The sequence below is a fragment of the Oncorhynchus mykiss genome, chromosome 15 (genome assembly GCF_057628025.1).
Source record: "Oncorhynchus mykiss isolate SJ-2025 chromosome 15, ASM5762802v1, whole genome shotgun sequence".
NCBI lineage: Eukaryota > Metazoa > Chordata > Actinopteri > Salmoniformes > Salmonidae > Oncorhynchus > Oncorhynchus mykiss.
In genome coordinates, this window is record NC_143036.1 from 5127815 (window position 1) to 5152131 (window position 24317).

The following is a 24317-nucleotide window of genomic DNA, read 5'->3' on the forward strand; positions in this document are numbered from 1 at the left end:
TAGGAACAAGCTTTGGAGAGCTTTGCTTCTGGTCCACACTAATTTTGTCACATCAGTAATGACTTGAGTCACTTCTTTAAGGCATTTTTAACAACAAATAAATGTATCTTCTATACAAGCACTTCATTAACTAAGCAATGCAATGCTGTCACAAACTTGTGCGCATATCACTTTATATTATATGAACTTGTTTGGTTAGGCGAGTTGTAGTATATGAGGTGTATGTTAATATGTAAATTATTTGGACTGGGGCATGGTGATTGGGGCGACAGCATTGGGCCAGTAACCAAAAGGTTGCCAGTTCAAATCCCCGAGCTGACAAGGTAAAAAAAAAACATCTCAGGTTCTATACATGAGCAAGGCAGTTAAACCCACTGTTCCTAGGCCGTCATTGAAAATAAGGATTTGTTCTTAACTGACTTGCCTAGTTAAATAAAGGTCAAATAAAATGTCGGGGCTTGCTGCTTGGCCATCCACAGCCCGTAGCCATGGAAACCACATGATTCAATACGCCACGTAGCCTCTAGTGGGCTTTCTCAAGCTCTCCGCTGCTTAGTTTTTAATTCGTCTTTTTTGTTAACATGGCTAATTATTTAGTTCGTTTATGAGTTTGGAATATCGGTGCGTCGTATTAGCGTGATGCACCCCACAGCCAGCCCGAAGGTGATAACACTAGCGGCTTCTCTCAGCACCGCCGGGGACTTGACGCAGTTGGGCCAAGGCCGCTGTGGACCGCTCTCACAAATACCAGGAGGAAGGCTGGCCGGAGTCAAGCCGATTCATGTCCATACATTAAGGAGAAAATGCCCTCTGAGCGGTAAGGAGGAATGCTTGTTATGTATGCTTAACGTTGTTTTTTTACAGAACGCATTAAATCTTTCTGGTTTGGTTACCGTGAAGAAACGCGTCTGACTTGTATATGTTTAGACTTTAGAGTGGATGCAAGTAGAGTATACAAGTGGTTAGGCGTTTAAAGCAAATATTTCTTAAAAGACTACAAGTAGTCAATTTCTTCTCAATCTTGACATTGTCATGCATGCTGTTCATGATCCGTGTGCAGTTTAAATTAATAATCATCCAAATTCCTTTTTGTAACGCATGTGTCAGGAAGCAATTTATGATAATTTACCGAGTTCAAATCGACTATAAAACCCACAATGCAATGCGACCGCTAGACAAATTACAATAGTCGATATCCGAATGAGAAGTAGTTTTAATGCAGTTTGTTTCGGGGATTATTTTACAACTAGCTATCGATGTAAACGTTGCATTCTCAACATATTGAACCTGGTAGAAATCGCGTTTCAACGCGCAGTGGCCTCTTTGGCCTGCAGGGAGACTAGGAAAACCGCTTTGCGCGACGGGAGTTGTAGTCAATAATAAGGATATTAATCTGACGACGCATTGAGGATTTTTATTTTTTATCTGAAATAATAATACTTTGTCGTGAGGATATAGACAGTTGTGTATGTTCTAGACAACTATAACTTTATCATGATCACATTTTAACTATAGGGTGGCATATCCCGTTAAGGGCAAGGCATGCTTATTTTGAGCCCTCTAACCGGTGTACTTTCTGACTGTCCATTATACATATGGGACGAAGTGATATAACCCGGCTCTGGACAATGTTCCCCTTTCCCAGTGTGGTGCCAATAGAGAGCATACCACTGCTGGCTTGCTTCTGAAGCTAAGCAGGGTTGGTCCTGGTCAGTCCCTGGATGGGAGACCAGATGCTGCTGGAAGTGTTGGTGGCCCAGTAGGAGGCACTCTTTCCTCTGGTCTAAAAAAATATTCCAATGCCCCAGGGCGGTGATTGGGGACACTGCCCTGTGTAGGGTGCCGTCTTTCGGATGGGACATTAAACGGGTGTCCTGACTCTCTGAGGTCATTAAAGATCCCATGGCACTTATTGTAAGAGTAGGGGTGTTTAACCCTGGTGTCCTGGCTAAATTCCAAATCTGGCCCTCAAACCATCACAGTCACCTAATAATCCCCAGTTTACAATTGTCTCATTCGTCTCCTCTCCCCTGTAACTATTCCCCAGGTTGTTGCTGTAAATGAGAACGTGTTCTCAGTCAATTTACCTGGTAAAATAACGGATAAATAAAATAAATAGGCTTCTGATGATAGGTTTCCCTGTATAGTGCACTAATCACTCATGAACAGGATCTTGTTGCCCCTTGGAGTCTCCTGTAGAGCGCTGACCTCCTTTCATTAGCCAGCAGCTAGATAGCCAGCCTACCCATTACACACCGGTAATGTTACACGGTGAGACTGGGTACACGGCACTTTAATGCTTGGCCTCAGCTGACTGAGCCGTGCATCTTGGAATTTTCAGCCACCTGACAAAAAAAAAGTTTAGCCTTAAAAAACAAATAGAAAGACCTATCACAGCGGCAGGTAGCCTAGTGGTTAGAGCGGAAGGTTGCAAGTTCAAATCCCCGAGCTGACAAGGTACAAATCTGTCATTCTGCCCCTGAACAGGCAGTTAACCCGCTGTTCCTAGGCCGTCATTGAAAATAAGATTTTGTTCTTAACTGACTTACCCAGTTAAATAAAGGTAAAATAAACAGCGCCTCTCCTCTTAAAATCAATTTTAACTGTACTAATATATATATATATATATATATATAGAATATGATTGTGTATATATGAATAGTGTGTAAATAGTATTTTTGTCGTCTTTCCAGTAACACTTATTATTTTTTATTTTATTAATGTAATCTAATGTTCTTACTTTCGTGTATTTGTACGTTTTAATGTGGACCCCAGTGTAACCGATTTTTGAAATGGTTAGCTAGTTAGCGGGGTGCGCACTAATAGCGTTCCAATTCGGTGACGTCACTCGTGCTGACACCTTGAGGTAGTTGTTCCCCCGACGCTTCGAGGGTGGCTGTTGTCTGTGTGTGCAGAGGGTCCCTGGTTCAAGCCAAGGGCGAGGAGAGGGACGGAAGTTAAACTGTTTTAATTGTATTTATTTTTTTATTTTTTATTACATTTTTTTATTTTACCTTTATTTAACCAGGTAGGCTAGTTGAGAACACCTTTATTTAACCAGGTAGGCTAGTTGAGAACACCTTTATTTAACCAGGTAGGCTAGTTGAGAACACCTTTATTTAACCAGGTAGGCCTGTTGAGAACACCTTTATTTAACCAGGTAGGCCTGTTGAGAACACCTTTATTTAACCAGGTAGGCCTGTTGAGAACACCTTTATTTAACCAGGTAGGCCTGTTGAGAACACCTTTATTTAACCAGGTAGGCCTGTTGAGAACACCTTTATTTAACCAGGTAGGCCTGTTGAGAACACCTTTATTTAACCAGGTAGGCCTGTTGAGAACACCTTTATTTAACCAGGTAGGCTAGTTGAGAACACCTTTATTTAACCAGGTAGGCCTGTTGAGAACACCTTTATTTAACCAGGTAGGCCTGTTGAGAACACCTTTATTTAACCAGGTAGGCCTGTTGAGAACACCTTTATTTAACCAGGTAGGCTAGTTGAGAACACCTTTATTAAACCAGGTAGGCTAGTTGAGAACACCTTTATTTAACCAGGTAGGCTAGTTGAGAACACCTTTATTTAACCAGGTAGGCTAGTTGAGAACACCTTTATTTAACCAGGTAGGCTAGTTGAGAACACCTTTATTTAACCAGGTAGGCTAGTTGAGAACACCTTTATTTAACCAGGTAGGCTAGTTGAGAACACCTTTATTTAACCAGGTAGGCCTGTTGAGAACACCTTTATTTAACCAGGTAGGCCTGTTGAGAACACCTTTATTTAACCAGGTAGGCCTGTTGAGAACACCTTTATTTAACCAGGTAGGCCTGTTGAGAACACCTTTATTTAACCAGGTAGGCCTGTTGAGAACACCTTTATTTAACCAGGTAGGCCTGTTGAGAACACCTTTATTTAACCAGGTAGGCCTGTTGAGAACACCTTTATTTAACCAGGTAGGCTAGTTGAGAACACCTTTATTTAACCAGGTAGGCCTGTTGAGAACACCTTTATTTAACCAGGTAGGCCTGTTGAGAACACCTTTATTTAACCAGGTAGGCCAGTTGAGAACACCTTTATTTAACCAGGTAGGCCTGTTGAGAACACCTTTATTTAACCAGGTAGGCCTGTTGAGAACACCTTTATTTAACCAGGTAGGCTAGTTGAGAACAAGTTCTCATTTACAACTGCGACCTGGCCAAGATAAAGCAAAGCAGTGCGACAGAAACAGAGTTACACATGGAATAAACAAGCATACAGTCAATAACACAATAGAAAAAATAAAGTCTCTATACAGTGTGTGCGAATGGAGTGACGAGGTAAGGCAATAAATAGGCCATACTAGCGATGTAATTACAATTTAGCAGATTAACACTGGAGTGATAGATGAGCAGATGATGATGTGCAAGTAGAGATACTGGTGTGCAAAAGAGCAGCGAAGTAAATAAATATAAACAGTATGGGGATGAGGTAGATTGGGTGGGCTATTTACAGATGGACTATGTACAGCTGCAGTGATTGGTTAGCTGCTCAGATAGCTGATGTTTAAAGTTAGTGAGGGAAATGTAAGTCTCCAGCTTCAGTGATTTTTGCAATTTGTTCCAGTCATGGGCAGCAGAGAACTGGAAAGAAAGGCGGCCAAAGGAGGTGTTGGCTTTGGGGAAGACCAGTGAGATATACCTGCTGGAGCACGTGCTATGGGTGTGTGTTGTTATCGTGACCAGTGAACTGAGAAGGCGGAGCTTTACATAGAATAGACTTATAGATGACCTGGAGCCAGTGGGTCCGGCGACATATGTAGCGAGGGCCAGCCGACTAGAGCATACAGGATGCAGTGGTGGGTGGTATAAGGCGCTTTGGTAACAAAACGGATGCCACTGTGATGGACTACATCCAATTTGCTGAGTAGAGTATTGGAAGCTATTTTGTAGATGACATCGTCGAGGATCGATAGGATAGTCAGTTTTACTAGGGTAAGTTTGGTGGAGTGAGTGAAGGAGGCTTTGTTGGGCAATAGAACGCCGATTCTAGATTTGATTGGAGATGTTTGATATGATGGTTACACCAGGAAGAGTAGCTGCTGCATGTGCAGTATCTAATCCTAATATATTATAAATTATAGTGTGACTGATTCTACTATGCTGGTTCCACTTCCTTCACATTTTATAGCTGAATACCACAACATGTTTTTTTTTTATTTTGTAATTCTAGACTCCAGGGACCGAAAGGATTCCACCTGGAATGTAGAGGGGTAAGTAACGTTAAGTGTACAAGAGAATTCTATGTCCCATATGGCACCCTATCCCCTATATAGTGCACTACATTTGATGGGCCCTGGTCGAAAGTTTAAGGTGTTCATTTCACATGCACAAGTACAGTGAAATGCCTTTCTTGCAAACTCAACCAACAATGCAATAATCAATGCAATGTGAACGCAGCAAAAAAAAGAAACAGCCCTTTTTCAGGACTCTGCCTTTCAAAGATAATTTGTAAAAATCAAAACAACTTAACAGATCTACATTGTAAAGGATTTAAACACTGTTTCCTATGCTTGTTCAATGAAACATACACAATAATGAACATGCACCTGTGGGACAGTCGTTAAGACACTAACAGCTTACAGACGGTAGGCAATTAAGGTCACAGTTATGAAAACTTAGTACACTAAAGAGGCCTTTCTACTGACTCTGGAAAAACACCAAAAGAAAGATGCCCAGGGTCTCCTTCTCATCTGTGTGAACATGCCTTAGGCATGCTGCAAGGAGGCATGAGGACTGCAGATGTGGTCAGGGCAATAAATTGCAATGTCCGTACTGTGAGACGCCTAAGACGGCGCTACAGGGAGACAGGATGGACAGCTGATCGTCCTCGCAGTGGCAGAACACGTGTAACAACATCTGCACAGGATCGGTACATCCCAACATCACACCTGCGGGACAGGTACAGGATGGCAACAACAACTGCCCGAGTTACACCAGGAACGCACGATCCCTCCATCAGTGTTCAGACTGCCCGCAATAGGATGAGAGAGGCTGGACTGAGTGCTTGTTGGCCTGTTGGAAGGCAGGTCCTCACCAGACATCACCGGCAACAACGTCGCCTATGGGCACAAACCCACCGTCGCTGGACCAGACAGGACTGGCAAAAAGTGCTCTTCACTGACGAGTTGCGGTTTTGTCTCACCAGGGGTGATGGTTGGATTCGTGTTTATCGTCGAAGTCGTGTTTATCGTCATGGTTTGAGGCGGTGTGTCACAGCATCATCGGACTGAGCTTGTCATTGTGCAGGCAATCTCAACGCTGTGCGTTACAGGGAAGATATCCTCCCTTGTGGTATCCTTCCTGCAGGCTCATCCTGACATCACCCTCCAGCATGACAATGCCAACATCCATACTGGTCGTTCTGTGTGTGATTTCCTGCAAGACAGGAATGTCAAGTGTTCTGCCATGGCCAGCAAAGAGCCCGGATCTCAACGTGCTCCCATTGAGCACGCCTGGGACCTGTTGGATCGGAGTGTCTGGGAACTGTGGGATAACCTCTCACAGCAAGAACTGGCAAATCTGGTGCAGTCCATGAGGAGGAGATGCACTGCAGTACTTAATGCAGCTGGTGGCCACACCAGATACTGACTGTTACTGAACCCCCCTTTGTTCAGGGACACATTATTCAATTTCTGTTAGTCACATGTCTGTGGAACTTGTTCAGTTTGGGGTGTAGGGTACCATTTGAGATGCTGAGTCAGGTTAGCTATATTATTAATATATTATAATTATTATTAGACACTACTCCATTCAGTTGAATGGATTTTTAATATGTGGCCTACTATTGAAATGTTATTTTCGTGTTCAGGTCTACTTCCTCCTTCCTGGGCAGAGAGGTGTCTCCGTTGTCCCGGCTGGGCACCTCGGATAATAACTACCCAGAGAAAGACATCTCTGAGAGACACTTTCCGTTTGATAAGACATGGAAGAATGACAGCAGGATGTATCCCAAGTATGATTTCCCAGGTATTCGTTTCATTTTTTTCCCCCCAGGTGATTATTACTGTAAGATCCACAGCCTTTTCTCCCACAGCCACGTGACGGGGCGGCAGGTAGGTTAGTGTTGGGCCAGTAACCAGAAGGTTTGCTAGATCGAATCCCAGAGCTGACGAGGTAAAAATCTGTTCTGCCCCCTGAACAAGGCAGTTAACTCACTGTTCCTAGGCCGTCATTGTAAATAAGAATTCTGTTCTTAACTGACTTGCCTGGTTAAATAAAGAGATGTGGTATGCAGGAGTAAAGGCAGTACTTAATGCAGCTGGTGGCCACACCAGATACTGACTGTTACTTTTGATTTTGACCCCACCCCCCCTTTGTCCTTATCGTGAGAGTAGGGGTGTTTAACCCCGGTGTCCTGGCTAAAGTCTCAATCTGACCCTCAAACCATCACGGTCACCTAATAATCCCCAGTTTACAATGCACTCATTCATCCCCCTCTCTTCTCCCCTGTAACTCTTCCCCAGGTCGTTGCTGTAAATGAGAATCTGTTCTCAGTCAACTAACCTGGTTAAATAACAGATAAAATAAAAAAAAAGGCTCAGTTTGATTGACGTTGGACATGTGTGTCTCCAGACTCACCAGTAGATGGCGACCTCAGCATTTGTATTTTCCAATGGTCCAAGCTATTGACATTGTCAGGCTTGGTTGCAGCAGTCCTTTGTGTCTGTGTGTGTGTGTGTGTGTGTGTGTGTGTGTGTGTGGTGTCTGTGTGTGTGTGTGAACCCTTCTAGGCAGGTTTTGGACCAATGACATCCACGTCAAACTGTGGCTTCACCTTCTATTTGAGCCAATGCTGTTTTTTCCCCATTTCCACTCTATCTTGTTTTTATTTTCCCCACTCAGATGAGCGTCCCATGAAGCCTAGCGGCTCCATCCCTCCCCTGCCCAGAGACTACCAGATCCACCGGTCGGGCCACCTCCACCACTATACCCTCCACAAGGAGCTTTCCCAGGCCCCTGCTCGCCCCTGCGCCTTTGGGTAAGCAGACCCCGCTTGGCCTTCGGGGTAACTAAGCAGCCCATCCGGAATACATTAATCCATCACTGTAAATAATCTGAGTGTTGGAGTGTACCCCTGGCTATCTGTAAATAATCTGAGTGTTGGAGCGTTCCCCTGGCTATCTGTAAATAATCTGAGTGTTGGAGTGTACCCCTGGCTATCTGTAAATAATCTGAGTGTTGGAGCGTTCCCCTGGCTATCTGTAAATAATCTGAGTGTTGGAGCGTTCCCCTGGCTATCTGTAAATAATCTGAGTGTTGGAGCGTTCCCCTGGCTATCTGTAAATAATCTGAGTGTTGGAGCGTTCCCCTGGCTATCTGTAAATAATCTGAGTGTTGGAGCTTTCCCCTGGCTATCTGTAAATAATCTGAGTGTTGGAGCGTTCCCCTGGCTATCTGTAAATAATCTGAGTGTTGGAGCGTTCCCCTGGCTATCTGTAAATAATCTGAGTGTTGGAGTGTTCCCCTGGCTATCTGTAAATAATCTGAGTGTTGGAGCGTTCCCCTGGCTATCTGTAAATAATCTGAGTGTTGGAGCTTTCCCCTGGCTATCTGTAAATAATCTGAGTGTTGGAGCGTTCCCCTGGCTATCTGTAAATAATCTGAGTGTTGGAGTGTACCCCTGGCTATCTGTAAATAATCTGAGTGTTGGAGCGTTCCCCTGGCTATCTGTAAATAATCTGAGTGTTGGAGCGTTCCCCTGGCTATCTGTAAATAATCTGAGTGTTGGAGCGTTCCCCTGGCTATCTGTAAATAATCTGAGTGTTGGAGCTTTCCCCTGGCTATCTGTAAATGTTAACAACAAAAAAATGGTGCCATCTGCTTTGCATAATATAAAGACATTTTAAGTGATTTTATATATTTGTAATTTTACTTTTGATACTTAAGTATATTTTAGCAATTACATGTTATTTTAATACTTAAGTATATTTAAAAACCAAATACTTTTACTCAAGTAGTATTTTACTGGCTTTCACTTTTACTTGAGTAACTTCCTATTAAGGTATCTGTACTTTCACTCAAGTATGACAATTGGGTGCTTTTTCCACCGCTGTTACACTGAGGGCTGGTAGGTTACAATGTGTCAGACAGTAGAGAGGAGCCGGCCAAACCCCTTCTGATTCAAAGTCATAGTCTGTTGACTCTAATCTGACAGTCATTGGAGTTTAAACATAAACAATAAAAAAAACTTTATTAGTGTGTGTTGGGGTTGACGGTGTGCTAGGGTGTTGATGCTGTGCGCTCTTATGACCTGACGTCAGTTCCTGCCATCCTGCTGCCAGCTGCAGCCTCGCTCAATGGAAGAAACCCCTTCTCTACAGAAGGCTACAAGAACAGGTACCAGAGTGTTATTAAAGTACCATTACAGTATTAAATATACAGTACGTCTACATCCCATCCCTATGACCTATGACCTACAGCAAGTATTCACCCCTTAGCTTTATACAGCCTGAACTTAAAATGGATTCAATTGAGATTTTGTGTCACTGGCCTACACACAATAGCCCATAATGTGGGGGCGGCAGGTAGCCTAGTGGTTAGAGCGTTGGACTTGTAACCGAAAGGTTGCAAGATCGAATCCCCCGAGCTGACAAGGTCGTTCTGCCCCTGAACAAGGCCCACTGTTCCCTGGTAGGCCGTCATTGAAAATAAGAATTTGTTCTTAACTGACTTTCCTAGTTATATAATAAAATACAAAAAAATTAAAATAAAAAAATGACAGTGGAATTACATTTTGAGAAATAATTTTAAAAAAATTACTTAACAAAAATATAAACACAACATGTACAGTTTTGGTCCCATGTTTCATGAGCTGAAATAAAAGATCCCAGAAATGTCCCATTACAAAAAGCTTATTTCTCTACAAATGTTGTGCACAAATTTGTTGACATCCCTGTTAGTGAGCATTTCTCCTTTGCCAAGATAATCCATCCACATGACAGGTGTGGTATGACAACAATCTGATTCAACAGCATGATCATTACACAGGTGCACCTTGTGCTGGGGGGGGGGGGGGCAATAAAAGACCATTCTAAAACGTGCAGTTTTGTCACACTACACAAAACCACAGATGTCTCAAGTTTTGAGGGAGCGTGGATTTGAAATGCTGACTGCAGGAATGTCCCGCAGAACTGAGAATTTAAAGTATAAGCCGCCTCCAATGTAATTTTAGAGAATTTGGCAGTATATCCAGCCGGCCTCAAAACCGCAGACCAGGACCTCCACATCCGACCTCACCTGCGGGATCGTCTGAGACCAGCCACCCGAACAACTGATGAATCTGAGGATAGTTTTCTTTCTAATAAAGCCCTTTTGTGGGGCTAAACTCATTCTGATTGGCTGGGCCTGGCTCCTATTCCCTCCCAGGTCCACCCATGGTTTCGCCTCTGCCCAGTCATGTAAAATCCATAGATTCGGGCCTAATTTATTTATTTAAATTGTCTGATGTCCTTATCAAATCAAATGCATTTGCCACATATACGTGTTTAGCAGATGTTATTGCAGGAGTAGCGAAATGCTTGTGTTTTTAGCTCCAACAGTGCAGTAATATCTAACAATCCCCATCTAAACTAAAGGAATGGAATTAAGAATATATAAATATTTGGACGAGCAACGTCAGAGCAGCATAGATACCGTAGAATAGTATGGAATACAGTATATACATATGAGATGAGTAATACATAGGCTAAGATACAGTAGAATAGTATGGAATACAGTATATACATAGATGAGTAATGCAAAATATGTAAACATTATTAGTGACATTATTAAAATGACTAGTGTTCCATTATTAAAGTGGCCAGTGATTTCAAGTCTATGTACAGTGCCTTGCGAAAGTATTCGGCCCCCTTGAACTCTGCGACCCTTTGCCACATTTCAGGCTTCAAACATAAAGATATAAAACTGTATTTTTTTGTGAAGAATCAACAACAAGTGGGACACAATCATGAAGTGGAACGACATTTATTGGATATTTCAAACTTTTTTAACAAATCAAAAACTGAAAAATTGGGCGTGCAAAATTATTCAGCCCCTTTACTTTCAGTGCAGCAAACTCTCTCCAGAAGTTCAGTGAGGATCTCTGAATGATCCAAAGTTGACCTAAATGACTAATGATGATAAATACAATCCACCTGTGTGTAATCAAGTCTCCGTATAAATGCACCTGCACTGTGATAGTCTCAGAGGTCCGTTAAAAGCGCAGAGAGCATCATGAAGAACAAGGAACACACCAGGCAGGTCCGAGATACTGTTATGAAGAAGTTTAAAGCCGGATTTGGATACAAAAAGATTTCCCAAGCTTTAAACATCCCAAGGAGCACTGTGCAAGCGATAATATTGAAATGGAAGGAGTATCAGACCACTGCAAATCTACCAAGACCTGGCCGTCCCTCTAAACTTTCAGCTCATACAAGGAGAAGACTGATCAGAGATGCAGCCACGAGGCCCATGATCACTCTGGATGAACTGCAGAGATCTACAGCTGAGGTGGGAGACTCTGTCCATAGGACAACAATCAGTTGTGTATTGCACAAATTTGGCCTTTATGGAAGAGTGGCAAGAAGAAAGCCATTTCTTAAAGATATCCATAAAAAGTGTTGTTTAAAGTTTGCCACAAGCCACCTGGGAGACGCACCAAACATGTGGAAGAAGGTGCTCTGGTCAGATGAAACCAAAATGTAACTTTTTGGCAACAATGCAAGACGTTATGTTTGGCGTAAAAGCAACACAGCCCATCACCCTGAACACACCATCCCCACTGTCAAACATGGTGGTGGCAGCATTATGGTTTGGGCCTGCTTTTCTTCAGCAGGGACAGGGAAGATGGTTAAAATTGATGGGAAGATGGATGGAGCCAAATACAGGACCATTCTGGAAGAAAACCTGATGGAGTCTGCAAAAGACCTGAGACTGGGACGGAGATTTGTCTTCCAACAAGACAATGATCCAAAACATAAAGCAAAATCTACAATGGAATGGTTCAAAAATAAACATATCCAGGTGTTAGAATGGCCAAGTCAAAGTCCAGACCTGAATCCAATCGAGAATCTGTGGAAAGAACTGAAAACTGCTGTTCACAAATGCTCTCCATCCAACCTCACTGAGCTCGAGCTGTTTTGCAAGGAGGAATGGGAAAAAATGTCAGTCTCTCGATGTGCAAAACTGATAGAGACATACCCCAAGCGACTTACAGCTGTAATCGCAGCAAAAGGTGGCGCTACAAAGTATTAACTTAAGGGGGCTGAATAATTTTGCACGCCCAATATTTCAGTTTTTGATTTGTTATAAAAGTTTGAAATATCCAATAAATGTCGTTCCACTTCATGATTGTGTCCCACCTGTTGTTGATTCTTCACAAAAAAATACAGTTTTATATCTTTATGTTTGAAGCCTGAAATGTGGCAAAAGGTCGCAAAGTTCAAGGGGGCCGAATACTTTCGCAAGGCACTGTATATACGGTAGCAGCATCTAATGTGCTAGTGATGGCTATTTAACAGTTTGATGGCCTTGAGATAGAAGCTGTTTTTCAGTCTCTGAGGCCAATGTAACTGTTTTAAAAGTTCCCCTTTAGTTGAATTAGATATTTTGGTGTTTAATTTTCAATACATTTGCAAACATTTAAAAAAAAAAAAAAATCACTGTCATTATGGGGTATTGTGTGTAGATGGATGACATTTAAAAAAAAAATATATATATATATATATATTAAATTCATTTTGAATTTAATACAACAAGAATAAGTCAAAGGGGATGAACACTTCTTAAAGGCCCATAGGGTCAAACGGCACTCCATAGGGTATTGGTCAAATGTGCTGCACGATATAGGGCCCTCCTACTCAAATCTGGACCTCGAAGCCAGTTCCACTGTTCCCCTCCTACCAGGGTCTGATTTAGACCTGGGACACCAGGTGGGTGATTCCCCCTCTAATCAGGGACTGATTTAGACCTGGGACACCAGGTGGGTGATTCCCCTCTAATCAGGGACTGATTTAGACCTGGGACACCAGGTGGGTGATTCCCCTCATACCAGGGTCTGATTTAGACCTGGGACACCAGGTGGGTGATTCCCCTCTAATCGGGGACTGATTTAGACCTGGGACACCAGGTGGGTGATTCCCCTCCTACCAGGGTCTGATTTAGACCTGGGACACCAGGGGGTGTTTCCCCTCTAATCAGGGACTGATTTAGACCTGGGACACCAGGTGGGTGATTCCCCTCCTACCAGGGTCTGATTTAGACCTGGGACACCAGGTGGGTGATTCCCCTCTAATCAGAGACTGATTTAGACCTGGGACACCAGGTGGGTGATTCCCCCTCTAATCAGGGACTGATTTAGACCTGGGACACCAGGTGGGTGATTCCCCTCCTACCAGGGTCTGATTTAGACCTGGGACACCAGGTGGGTGATTCCCCTCTAATCAGGGACTGATTTAGACCTGGGACACCAGGTGGGTGTAATTATCAGTTAGAACAGAAAACCGTCTGGTTCTGGTCTTCGTAGGGAAAGAGTTGAATTACCCTGACATATAGAGAATAGGTTGCCGTTTGGGATGCATATCTACACTATATAGAGTATGCTAGGACCATATGTAGCATGACATCACAAGTTTGGGTGGTAACTTGTCTTGTTGCCCATTCTGTTCTCAGACCAAGAGTAAATAACAGAACCTGCAGTCTTTTCACAATAGGAGCTAATCAGAAATGTAAGTATGATTCAAATCTAAAAACGAAGTATTAAAGTGAGAAGTAGAGGCATTGGTCTGAAGCGGACAAAGAAAGTGAATTCACATGAGCACCACAATGCTTATTTCACCCATGCTATACCAAGGTTTTCCAGCACACGGCTTTGTCCTACTACAGTAGCAATGTTTGTCTATTGTACTTCAATGTGAATGCAGGTTTCTTAGGATTACAACCTTCTCAAACAGCCTATTTCATACCCTTAAGAGGTTCTTCCACAATAATGTGATTAGTACGGCATAAAAGTTCAAGTATTGGATTCTTCACTCACCACACTAATCCCATTCCACTGTTTTCAAGCGTTATTGAATTATATGAAAACAAGCTTTTGCTTTTAAACTTACAAGATCACCTTGATTGAGCAAACTGTTTTGTCTTGTTATGTGGTGCCTGTCTGTATTTCCTTGTACTGCTAAATATAAAGGTTTATGTCAGTATATATCATAAAATATTTTGGGTGGTCAGTAGATGCCCAACATAAAACCTGATTGTGTGTAGTACACAGTCACTCATATACAGGGCCTTCAGAATGTATTCATACCTCTTGACCTTTACACATTTTGTTGTTAGAGCATTTTGTTGTTATTTAAAAAAAAATAGATGAAATATATGTTTTTCTCTCACACTCTTACACAATACTCCATAAGGACAAATTGAAAACATGTTTTATTTATTTTTATTTTTAGCAAATGTATTGAAAATACAGAAAGACCTCATTTTAAATAAGTATTCACTCCCCTGAGTCAATACTTAGTTAGAAGCAACTTTTGGTGATGATTACAACTTTGAGTCGTTTTGGATATGTCTGTATCAGCTTTGAGTCATCATGGATGTGTCTGTCAGCTTTGCACATCTGGATTTGGGGATTTTCTCCCATTCTTCCTTGCAGATTTTTTTTTAAAGCTCTCTTAAGTTAGATGGATGAGTGGTGGTGAACAACAATCTTCAAGTCTTTCCACAGATTTTCAACGGGATTCAAGTCTGGGCTTTGGCTGGGCCACTCGAGGACTTTAAGATTCTTGTTCTGAAACCAATCCAGTCTTACTTTGGCTGTATACTTTGGGCCATTGTCCTGTTGGAACATAAATCTTTGCCCCCAGTCTAAGGTCATTTGAAGCAGGTTCTCATCAAGGATTTGTATGTGTTTGGCGCTATTCATTTTTCACTCTATCCTTACCAGTTTCCCAGTCCCTACGCTGTAAAGCATCCCCATATGCTGCCACCGCCATGCTTCACGGTAGGTGTTAGACGGGTGATGAGCTGTGCCTGGTTTTCTCCAGACATAGCGTTTTGCATTCAGGCTAAAGAGTTACATTTTTGTCTCATTATACCATAGAATCGTTTGCCTTTATGATGTGGCTTTTTCCAAACTCCAGGCGTGCTGTCATGTGCCTGTTTCTCAGGAGTGGCATCCGTCTGGCCACTCTCTCATCAAGCCCAGATTGGTGAAGCACCGTACAGAATGTTGTCCATCTGGCAGTTTCTCCCATCTCAGCCAAGGGAACTCTGTAGTTCTGTCAGAGTGGTCAATGGAAGAGTAGCTGCTGATTTGGCAGCAGCTAATGGGAATCCATAATAAATACAAAATGGGTTCTTGGTTTTCTTTCTGACCAAGATCCTTCTGGCCCGGTTGCTCAGTTTGGTCGGACGACTCTAAGCAGTCTGTGTAGTGTAATGTTTTTTCCAGTTCCCCTAATTATGGCTGTGCTCTTGGAAACATTCAACACTCTAGAAATAGCTTTATTCACCTCATCACTATTCTATCTATGGTTTAGTTCCTGCTCTGACATGTCGACTGTGGCACCTTATATATATAGACAGGTGTTTCTTTCCAAATCATGTCCAATCAACTGAATTGGCCACAGGTGAACTCCAATCGAGTCGTAATGACATCTCAAGGATGATCAAAGGGTAATTTGGATTGTCATAGCAAAGTGGTGTGAATACTTGCTGTATGTAAATTAGATTTCTGGATTACATTTTCCAAACATTTGCAAAAAATGTCAAAAAAAAAAAAATAAAAATCACTTTGTCATTATGTGGTATTGTGTGTAGATGGGGTGGGGGGAAACAAACATCTATTGAATGCATTTGGCATTCAGGCTGTAACACAGCAAAATGTGGAATAAGGTGGACATTCTGAAGGTCTATAGAAGCCTGTCTGCGTTCCTGATGACCTGTATCACGCTCAGAAACACTTGTTTTGCAAATCTGTTTTATCATTTCTGTATACCGTGGCCAGTTTATGACCTTTTGTCAAATGAATATGTAGCTTAAAGTTGCGTGTATTTGTATTCATTTTTTGCATTAAAGATGGAAAATCTACAATAGTGAAAACGTACAATAGGCCTAGTAAAAGCTAAACCGTTAACCAGAGGGTACAATATATTTTTTTTGAATTGGCTAACTAGTTATTATTCTGTTCTCTATCATGTTTTATAGGCCTACCTGCTACCTGCAATGTCCGACTGTCGATAGCCCACTCATCTCAAACACACGCAGGTGATGCTCGTTCAAAGTGTCATTCTCATCCTGGCTGATATGTTGATTTCTTTTTTTATTTGATTCCAATATTTTTTTTTAAAACTGTGCCTCAATAAATAACATAAATTATGACATGAATTTCCATCTCCGTTGTCAGTTAGCATTGATGCTACCAAAAGGTAGCACATCGTTGGTTCTTAACGGACGGAAATGAACGAGAGCGATTCAATTATACATGTAATAAAAACTGTTGCACCTACAAGCCTATTCAGTCCAAATTGATCCAAAGTATAATTGTCTTGCGGTGTCCTTGTTTTCATTCAACGTCTCGGTTTGGGCAAAATAATTCTCTGTTGATAAAATCCAGTTTACTTGGATTTGAGAATTTTCCTCAACATTGGTGTCATATTGGCTTAGATATGTTGGTAGGGCGATTTGAATTTAACGTAGTTACATACACTTACGTTGGTGTCATTTAAAACTCGTTTTTCAACCCCCCCCCCCCCCCCCCTCCTCCCCCCAATTTTTTTTATTGATAACTAACTATCGTTTTTGCAAGTCAGTTAGGACATCTACTTTGTGCATGACACAAGTCATTTTTCCAACAATTGTTTACAGACAGATTATTTCACTTATAATTCACTGTATTGCACTTCCTGTGGGTCAGAAGTTTACATACTCTAAGTTGACTGTGCCTTTAAACAGCTTGGAAAATGCCAGAAAATGTTGTCATGGCTTTAGAAGCTTCTGATAGGCTAATTGACATCATTTGAGTCAATTGGAGGTGTACCTGTGGATGTATGTCAAGGCCTACCTTCAAACTCAGTGCCTCTTTGCTTGACATCATGGGAAAATCAAAAGACATCAGCCAAGACCTCAGAAAAAAATGTGTAGACCTCCACAAGTCTGGTTCATCCTTTGTTGCAATTATCAAATGCCTGAAGGTACCACGTTCATCTGTACAAACAATATTACGCAACTATAAACACCATGGGACCACTCAGCCGGCATACCGCTCAGGAAGGAGACGTGTTCTGTCTCCTAGAGATGAACGTACTTTGGTGCGAAAAGTGCAAATCAATCCCAGAACAACAGCAAAGAACCCTGTGAAGATGCTGGAGGAAACGGGTACAAAAGTATCTATATCCACAGTAAAACGAGTCCTACATCGACATAACCTGAAAGGCCGCTCAGCAAGGAAGAAGCCACTGCTCCAAAACCACCATAAAAAAGCCAGATTACGGTTTGCAACTGCACATAAGGATAAAGATCGTACTTTTTGGAGAAATGTCCTCTGGTCTGATGAAACAAAAATAGAACTGTTTGGCCATAATGACCATCGTTATGTTTGGAGGAAAAAGGGAGAGGCTTGCAAGCTAAGGAACACCATCCCAACCATGAAACACGGGGGTGGCAGCATCATGTTTGGGATTGCTTTGCTGCAGGAGGGATTGGTGCACTTCACAAAATAGATAGTATCAAGAGAGGAAAATTATGTTGCTTCAATATATACACATCTCAAGACATCAGTCAGGAAGTTAAAGCTTGGTCGCAAATGGGTCTTCCAAATGGGCAATGACCCCAAGCATACTTCCAATGTTGTGACAAAATGGCTTAACTTCTTTGGGGGCAGTATTTTCACGTCCGAATGAAAAGCGTGCCCAGAGTAAACTGACTGCTATCAGGCCCAGATGCTAGGATATGCATATTATTAGTAGATGTGGATAGAAAACACTCTGACGTTTCTAAAACTGTTTGAATGATGTCTGTGAGTATAACAGAACTCATATGGCAGAAGAAAATCCAACCAGGAAGTGTGAAATCTGAGGTTTGTAGGTTTTTAAGTCTTAGCCTATCCAATATACAGTGTCTGTGGGGTCATATTATACTTCCTAAGGCTTCCACTAGATGTCAACAGTCTTTAGAACCTTGTGTCAGGCTTCTACTGTGAAGTGGGAGAGAATGAGAGCTGATTGAGTCATGGGTCTGCCAGAAGGCCATGTGCTCAGGGCGTGCGCCCGTGAGAGTTAGCTCCGTTCCCTTTTATTTCTAAAGACAAAGGAATTCTCAGATTTAAATTTTTTTGAAAATGTATAATAAAAACATCGTAAAGATCGTTTGACATGTTTCTATGAACTGTAATGTGACTTTCGTCTGAACTTTCGCCTGGACTTGCCCGCGCTTCGTGTGTTTGGATTGTGAACTATGTTTCTATGAACTGTAATGTAACTTTTTTGATTTTGTCTGGACCTAGTGCCTGTGCATTTGGATTACTGTACTAAATGCGTGAACAAAAAGGAGGTATTTGGACATAAATGATGCACTTTATCGAACAAAACTAACAGTTTTGTGGAACTGGGATTCCTGGGAGTGCATTCCAATGAAGATCATCAAAGGTAAGTGAATATTTATAATGTTATTTCTGACTTTTGTTGACTCCATAACATGGCGGGTATCTGTATTGCTTGTTTTGGTCTCTGAGCGCTGTACTCAGATTATTCCATGGTGTGCTTTTTTTAAATCTGCGGTTGCAGAACACAGCGGTTGCATTAAGGATAAGTATTTATTTAATTCCATGCATAACAGTTGTATTTTCATCAACATTTATGATGAGTATTTCTGTAAATTGACGTGGATCTGCACTTTCACCGGATGTTTTGGAGGCAAAACAACGCGCCAATGTAAACAGAGATTTTTGGCTATAAATATGAACTTTATCGAACAAAACATACATGTATTGTGTAACATGAAGTCCTATGAGTGTCATCTGATGAAGATCATCAAAGGTTAGTGATTCATTTGATCTCTATTTCTGCTTTTTGTGACTCCTCTCTTTGGCTGGAAAAATGGCTGTTTTTGTGACTAGGTGCAGACCTAACATAATCGCATGGTGTGCTTTTGTCGTAAAGCCTTTTTGAAATCGGACACTGTGGTGGGATTAACAAGAAGTTTATCTTTATGTTCATAGACCGTCCGCTCTGTTCCTCCTCCTTTAGACTGTCCTCTCTGTTCCTCCCTCCTTTAGACTGTCCTCTCTGTACCTCCCCCTTTAGACTGTCCTCTCTGTTCCTCCCCCTTTAGACTGTCCTCTCTGTTCCTCTTCTTTTAGACTGTCCTCTCTGTTCCTCCCTCCTTTAGACTGTCCTCTCTCTTCCTCCTCCTTTAGACTGTCCTCTCTGTTCCTCCCTCCTTTAGACTGTCCTCTCTGTTCCTCCTCCTTTAGACTGTCCTCTCTCTTCCTCCTCCTTTAGACTGTCCTCTCTGTTCCTCCTTGTTCATAGACCGTCCTCTCTGTTCCTCCTCCTTTAGACTGTCCTCTCTGTTCCTCCTCCTTTAGACTGTCCTCTCTGTTCCTCCTTGTTCATAGACCGTCCTCTCTGTTCCTCCTCCTTTAGACTGTCCTCTCTGTTCCTCCTCCTTTACTGTCCTCTCTCTTCCTCCTCCTTTAGACTGTCCTCTCTCTTCCTCCTCCTTTAGACTGTCCTCTCTCTTCCTCCTCCTTTAGACTGTCCTCTCTGTTCCTCCTCCTTTAGACTGTCCTCTCTGTTCCTCCTCCTTTTGACTGTCCTCTCTGTTCCTCCTCCAGGACAGTCGGATCCTGATGCTTGGATCAGACACTGTTTTGTTTCTAGTCCAGTGTTCCCCATATCACACATGACCTGCTCAATATTTTAGCCCTCTCATCCACGAAGGAGTCTTTGGAGTGTACATACCACTCTCCTCTCTGCTCCTCCTCCAGCCCAGTCGTACCCAGACCCGGTAAGCGGAGCCCCGTCAGCCTCAATCATCCAGAGGCTGTCTGAGATCGCTTCTCTGGAGGGAGAGACGGTCAGGCAGGAGAAGATCAAGAAGATTAAGAAGAACAGGAGACAGGACTCCTGACACAATCTGTCTATCAGCCAATCAGAGAGCAGAGGTCACAGTTTAAGGCTGTGACCCCATACGCTGTGCCAATGCCGCCCGAACAAATAAAACATTTAGGGAAATATAAACCTTTTTCTTGTTTAAATATAATCTAACTTTGTAAAAGCTTGTTGGTGCTATGTAATAGCAAAGTGTAATTCAATAGTTTGACTTATACTACTGTTCAAAATTTGGAGGTCACTTTAGACTTGTCCTTGTTTTTGAAATTATGATTTATTAATTATTCATTTTGTCCATTTAAAATAACATCGTATTGATCAGAAATACGGTTTAGACGTTGTTAATGTTGTAAATGACTATTGTAGATGGAAACGGCAGATTTTTTAAAATGGAAAATCTACAGAACCACATTATCAGCAACCATCACTCCTGTGTTCCAATGGCACGTTGTGTTAGCCTTCTAAAATTATAAACTTGGATTAGCTAACTGATCATTACATATATATATAGTGCACTACTGTAGACCAGGGCCCTATTCCCTATATAGAGCACTACTTTAGACCAGAGCCCTATTCCCTATATAGAGCACTACTTTAGACCAGAGCCCTATTCCCTATATAATGTGCTACTATAGACCAGGGCCCTATCCCTATATAGAGCACTACTTTAGACCAGAGCCCTATTCCCTATATAGAGCACTACTTTAGACCAGAGCCCTATTCCCTATACAGTGCACTTCTTTAGACCAGGGCCCTATTCCCTATATAGAGCACTACTTTAGACCAGAGCCCTATTCCCTATATAGTGCACTACTTTAGACCAGAGCCCTATTCCCTATATAGTGCACTACTTTAGACCAGAGCCCTATTCCCTATATAGTGCACTACTTTTTACCAGGGCCCTATTCCCTATATAGAGCACTACTTTAGACCAGAGCCCTATTCCCTATATAGAGCACTACTTTAGACCAGGGCCCTATCCCCTATATAGAGCACTACTTTAGACCAGAGCCCTATTCCCTATATAGAGCACTACTTTAGACCAGAGCCCTATTCCCTATATAGAGCACTACTTTAGACCAGAGCCCTATTCCCTATATAGAGCACTACTTTAGACCAGAGCCCTATTCCCTATATAGAGCACTACTTTAGACCAGAGCACTATTCCCTATATAGAGCACTACTTTAGACCAGGGCCCTAATTCCCTATATAATGTGCTACTATAGACCAGGGCCCTATTCCCTATATAGTGCACTACTTTAGACCAGGGCCCTATTCCCTATATAGAGCACTACTTTAGACCAGAGCCCTATTCCCTATATAGTACACTACTTTAGACCAGGGCCCTATTCCCTATATAATGTGCTACTATAGACCAGGGCCCTATTCCATATATAGTGCACTACTTTAGACCAGGGCCCTATTCCCTATATAGAGCACTACTTTAGACCAGGGCCCTATTCCATATATAGTGCACTACTTTAGACCAGAGCCCTATTCCCTATATAATGTGCTACTATAGACCAGGGCCCTATTCCATATATAGTGCACTACTTTAGACCAGGGCCCTATTCCCTATATAGAGCACTACTTTAGACCAGGGCCCTATTCCATATATAGTGCACTACTTTAGACCAGAGCCCTATTCCCTATATAATGTGCTACTATAGACCAGAGCCCTATTCCCTATATAATGTGCTACTATAGACCAGGGCCCTATTCCCTATATAGAGCACTACTTTAGACCAGAGCCCTATTCCCTATATAGAGCACTACTTTAGACAAGAGCCCTATTCCCTATATAATGTGCTACTTTAGACCAGAGCCCTATTCCCTATACAGTGCCTTGCGAAAGTATTCGGCCCCCTTGAACTTTGCGACCTTTTGCCACATTTCAGGCTTCAAACATAAAGATATAAAACTGTATTTTTTTGTGAAGAATCAACAACAAGTGGGACACAATCATGAAGTGGAACAACATTTATTGGATATTTCAAACTTTTTTAACAAATCAAAAACTGAAAAATTGGGCGTGCAAAATTATTCAGTCCTCTTAAGTTAATACTTTGTAGCGCCACCTTTTGCTGCGATTACAGCTGTAAGTCGCTTGGGGTATGTCTCTATCAGTTTTGCACATCGAGAGACTGATATTTTTTCCCATTCCTCCTTGCAAAACAGCTCGAGCTCAGGGAGGTTGGATGGAGAGCATTTGTGAACAGCAGTTTTCAGTTCTTTCCACAGATTCTCGATTGGATTCAGGTCTGGACTTCGACTTGGCCATTCTAACACCTGGATATGTTTATTTTTGAACCATTCCATTGTAGATTTTGCTTTATGTTTTGGATCATTGTCTTGTTGGAAGACAAATCTCAGTCCCAGTCTCAGGTCTTTTGCAGACTCCATCAGGTTTTCTTCCAGAATGGTCCTGTATTTGGCTCCATCCATCTTCCCATCAATTTTAACCATCTTCCCTGTCCCTGCTGAAGAAAAGCAGGCCCAAACCATGATGCTGCCACCACCATGTTTGACAGTGGGGATGGTGTGTTCAGGGTGATGAGCTGTGTTGCTTTTACGCCAAACATAACGTTTTGCATTGTTGCCAAAAAGTTCAATTTTGGTTTCATCTGACCAGAGCACCTTTTTCCACATGTTTGGTGTGTCTCCCAGGTGGTTTGTGGCAAACTTTAAACGACATCTTTAAGAAATGGCTTTCTTCTTGCCACTCTTCCATAAAGGCCAGATTTGTGCAATATACGACTGATTGTTGTCCTATGGACAGAGTCGCCCACCTCAGCTGTAGATCTCTGCAGTTCATCCAGAGTGATCATGGGCCTCTTGGCTGCATCTCTGATCAGTCTTCTCCTTGTATGAGCTGAAAGTTTAGAGGGACGGCCAGGTCTTGGTAGATTTGCAGTGGTCTGATACTCCTTCCATTTCAATATTATCGCTTGCACAGTGCTCCTTGGGATGTTTAAAGCTTGGGAAATCTTTTTGTATCCAAATCCGGCTTTAAACTTCTTCACAACAGTATCTCGGACCTGCCTGGTGTGTTCCTTGTTCTTCATGATGCTCTCTGCGCTTTTAACGGACCTCTGAGACTATCACAGTGCAGGTGCATTTATACGGAGACTTGATTACACACAGGTGGATTGTATTTATCATCATTAGTCATTTAGGTCAACATTGGATCATTCAGAGATCCTCACTGAACTTCTGGAGAGAGTTTGCTGCACTGAAAGTAAAGGGGCTGAATAATTTTGCACTCCCAATTTTTCAGTTTTTGATTTGTTAAAAAAGTTTGAAATATCCAATAAATGTCGTTCCACTTCATGATTGTGTCCCACTTGTTGTTGATTCTTCACAAAATAATACAGTTTTATATCTTTATGTTTGAAGCCTGAAATGTGGCAAAAGGTCGCAAAGTTCAAGGGGGCCGAATACTTTCGCAAGGCACTGTATAGTGCACTACTTTAGACCAGAGCCCTATTCCCTATATAATGTGCTACTATAGACCAGGGCCCTATTCCCTATATAGTGCACTACTTTAGACCAGAGCCCTATTCCCTATATAATGTGCTACTATAGACCAGGGCCCTATTCCCTATATAGTGCACTACTTTAGACCAAGGCCCTAGTCCATATATAGTGCACCACTGTTGACCAAGGCCCATAGGGACACTATATAGTGAAAAGTGTGCAAATTGGGACATAGACAGAGTGCATTCCATATCACCAATATAGAGACCAAGTCTGTCCCACAGGACTGGGAATGTGGCCTTTCCTCACTAAAGTAGGCTACATTGTGGCGCTGCAGTACTGTACAGACACAACTATACCGGTGAATAGACTTCATTGTGTTCAATAACGAGGCCCCTCACACACACGTCTATTGTGTCTTGTTTTGTGTCAGGGTGAGATGAGGAGAGAATCGGTTGCGTGGAGGGAGATTCGATGAGCAGTTGCATTGACCAGGGAGGGACACGACAGGGCTGAAACTGCCTCAAGAAGGCGTTAATTAGTAAATGCGCAGGATAGCAGGAACCGCTACCCCTCCATTACCCCAGTGAATTCACTCGCTGCAGAGAGAGTGTGCGCAGTAAAACTCCATTTGATCACAAACATTGTGCTAACGACTGATGACACAGAGCCTGGAGGAGAGAAGCCAATGTCTGACAACACACTGACAACACGC

General features: G+C 42.3%; 1 protein-coding gene across 1 annotated transcript; it reads left to right on the forward strand.

The window, feature by feature from the left end:
- Positions 1–472: 472 nt before the first annotated feature.
- c15h8orf89 (chromosome 15 C8orf89 homolog) lies at positions 473–20253 on the forward strand. The gene is made up of 8 exons (XM_090199230.1): positions 473–817; positions 5208–5247; positions 6846–7003; positions 7880–8017; positions 9271–9373; positions 13685–13740; positions 16220–16279; positions 20001–20253. Exons 1-8 carry the CDS (start codon positions 640–642, stop codon positions 20141–20143), a joined length of 876 nt encoding a protein of 291 aa, XP_090055356.1. The 5' UTR covers positions 473–639; the 3' UTR covers positions 20144–20253.
- The last annotated feature ends 4064 nt before the right edge of the window (positions 20254–24317 follow it).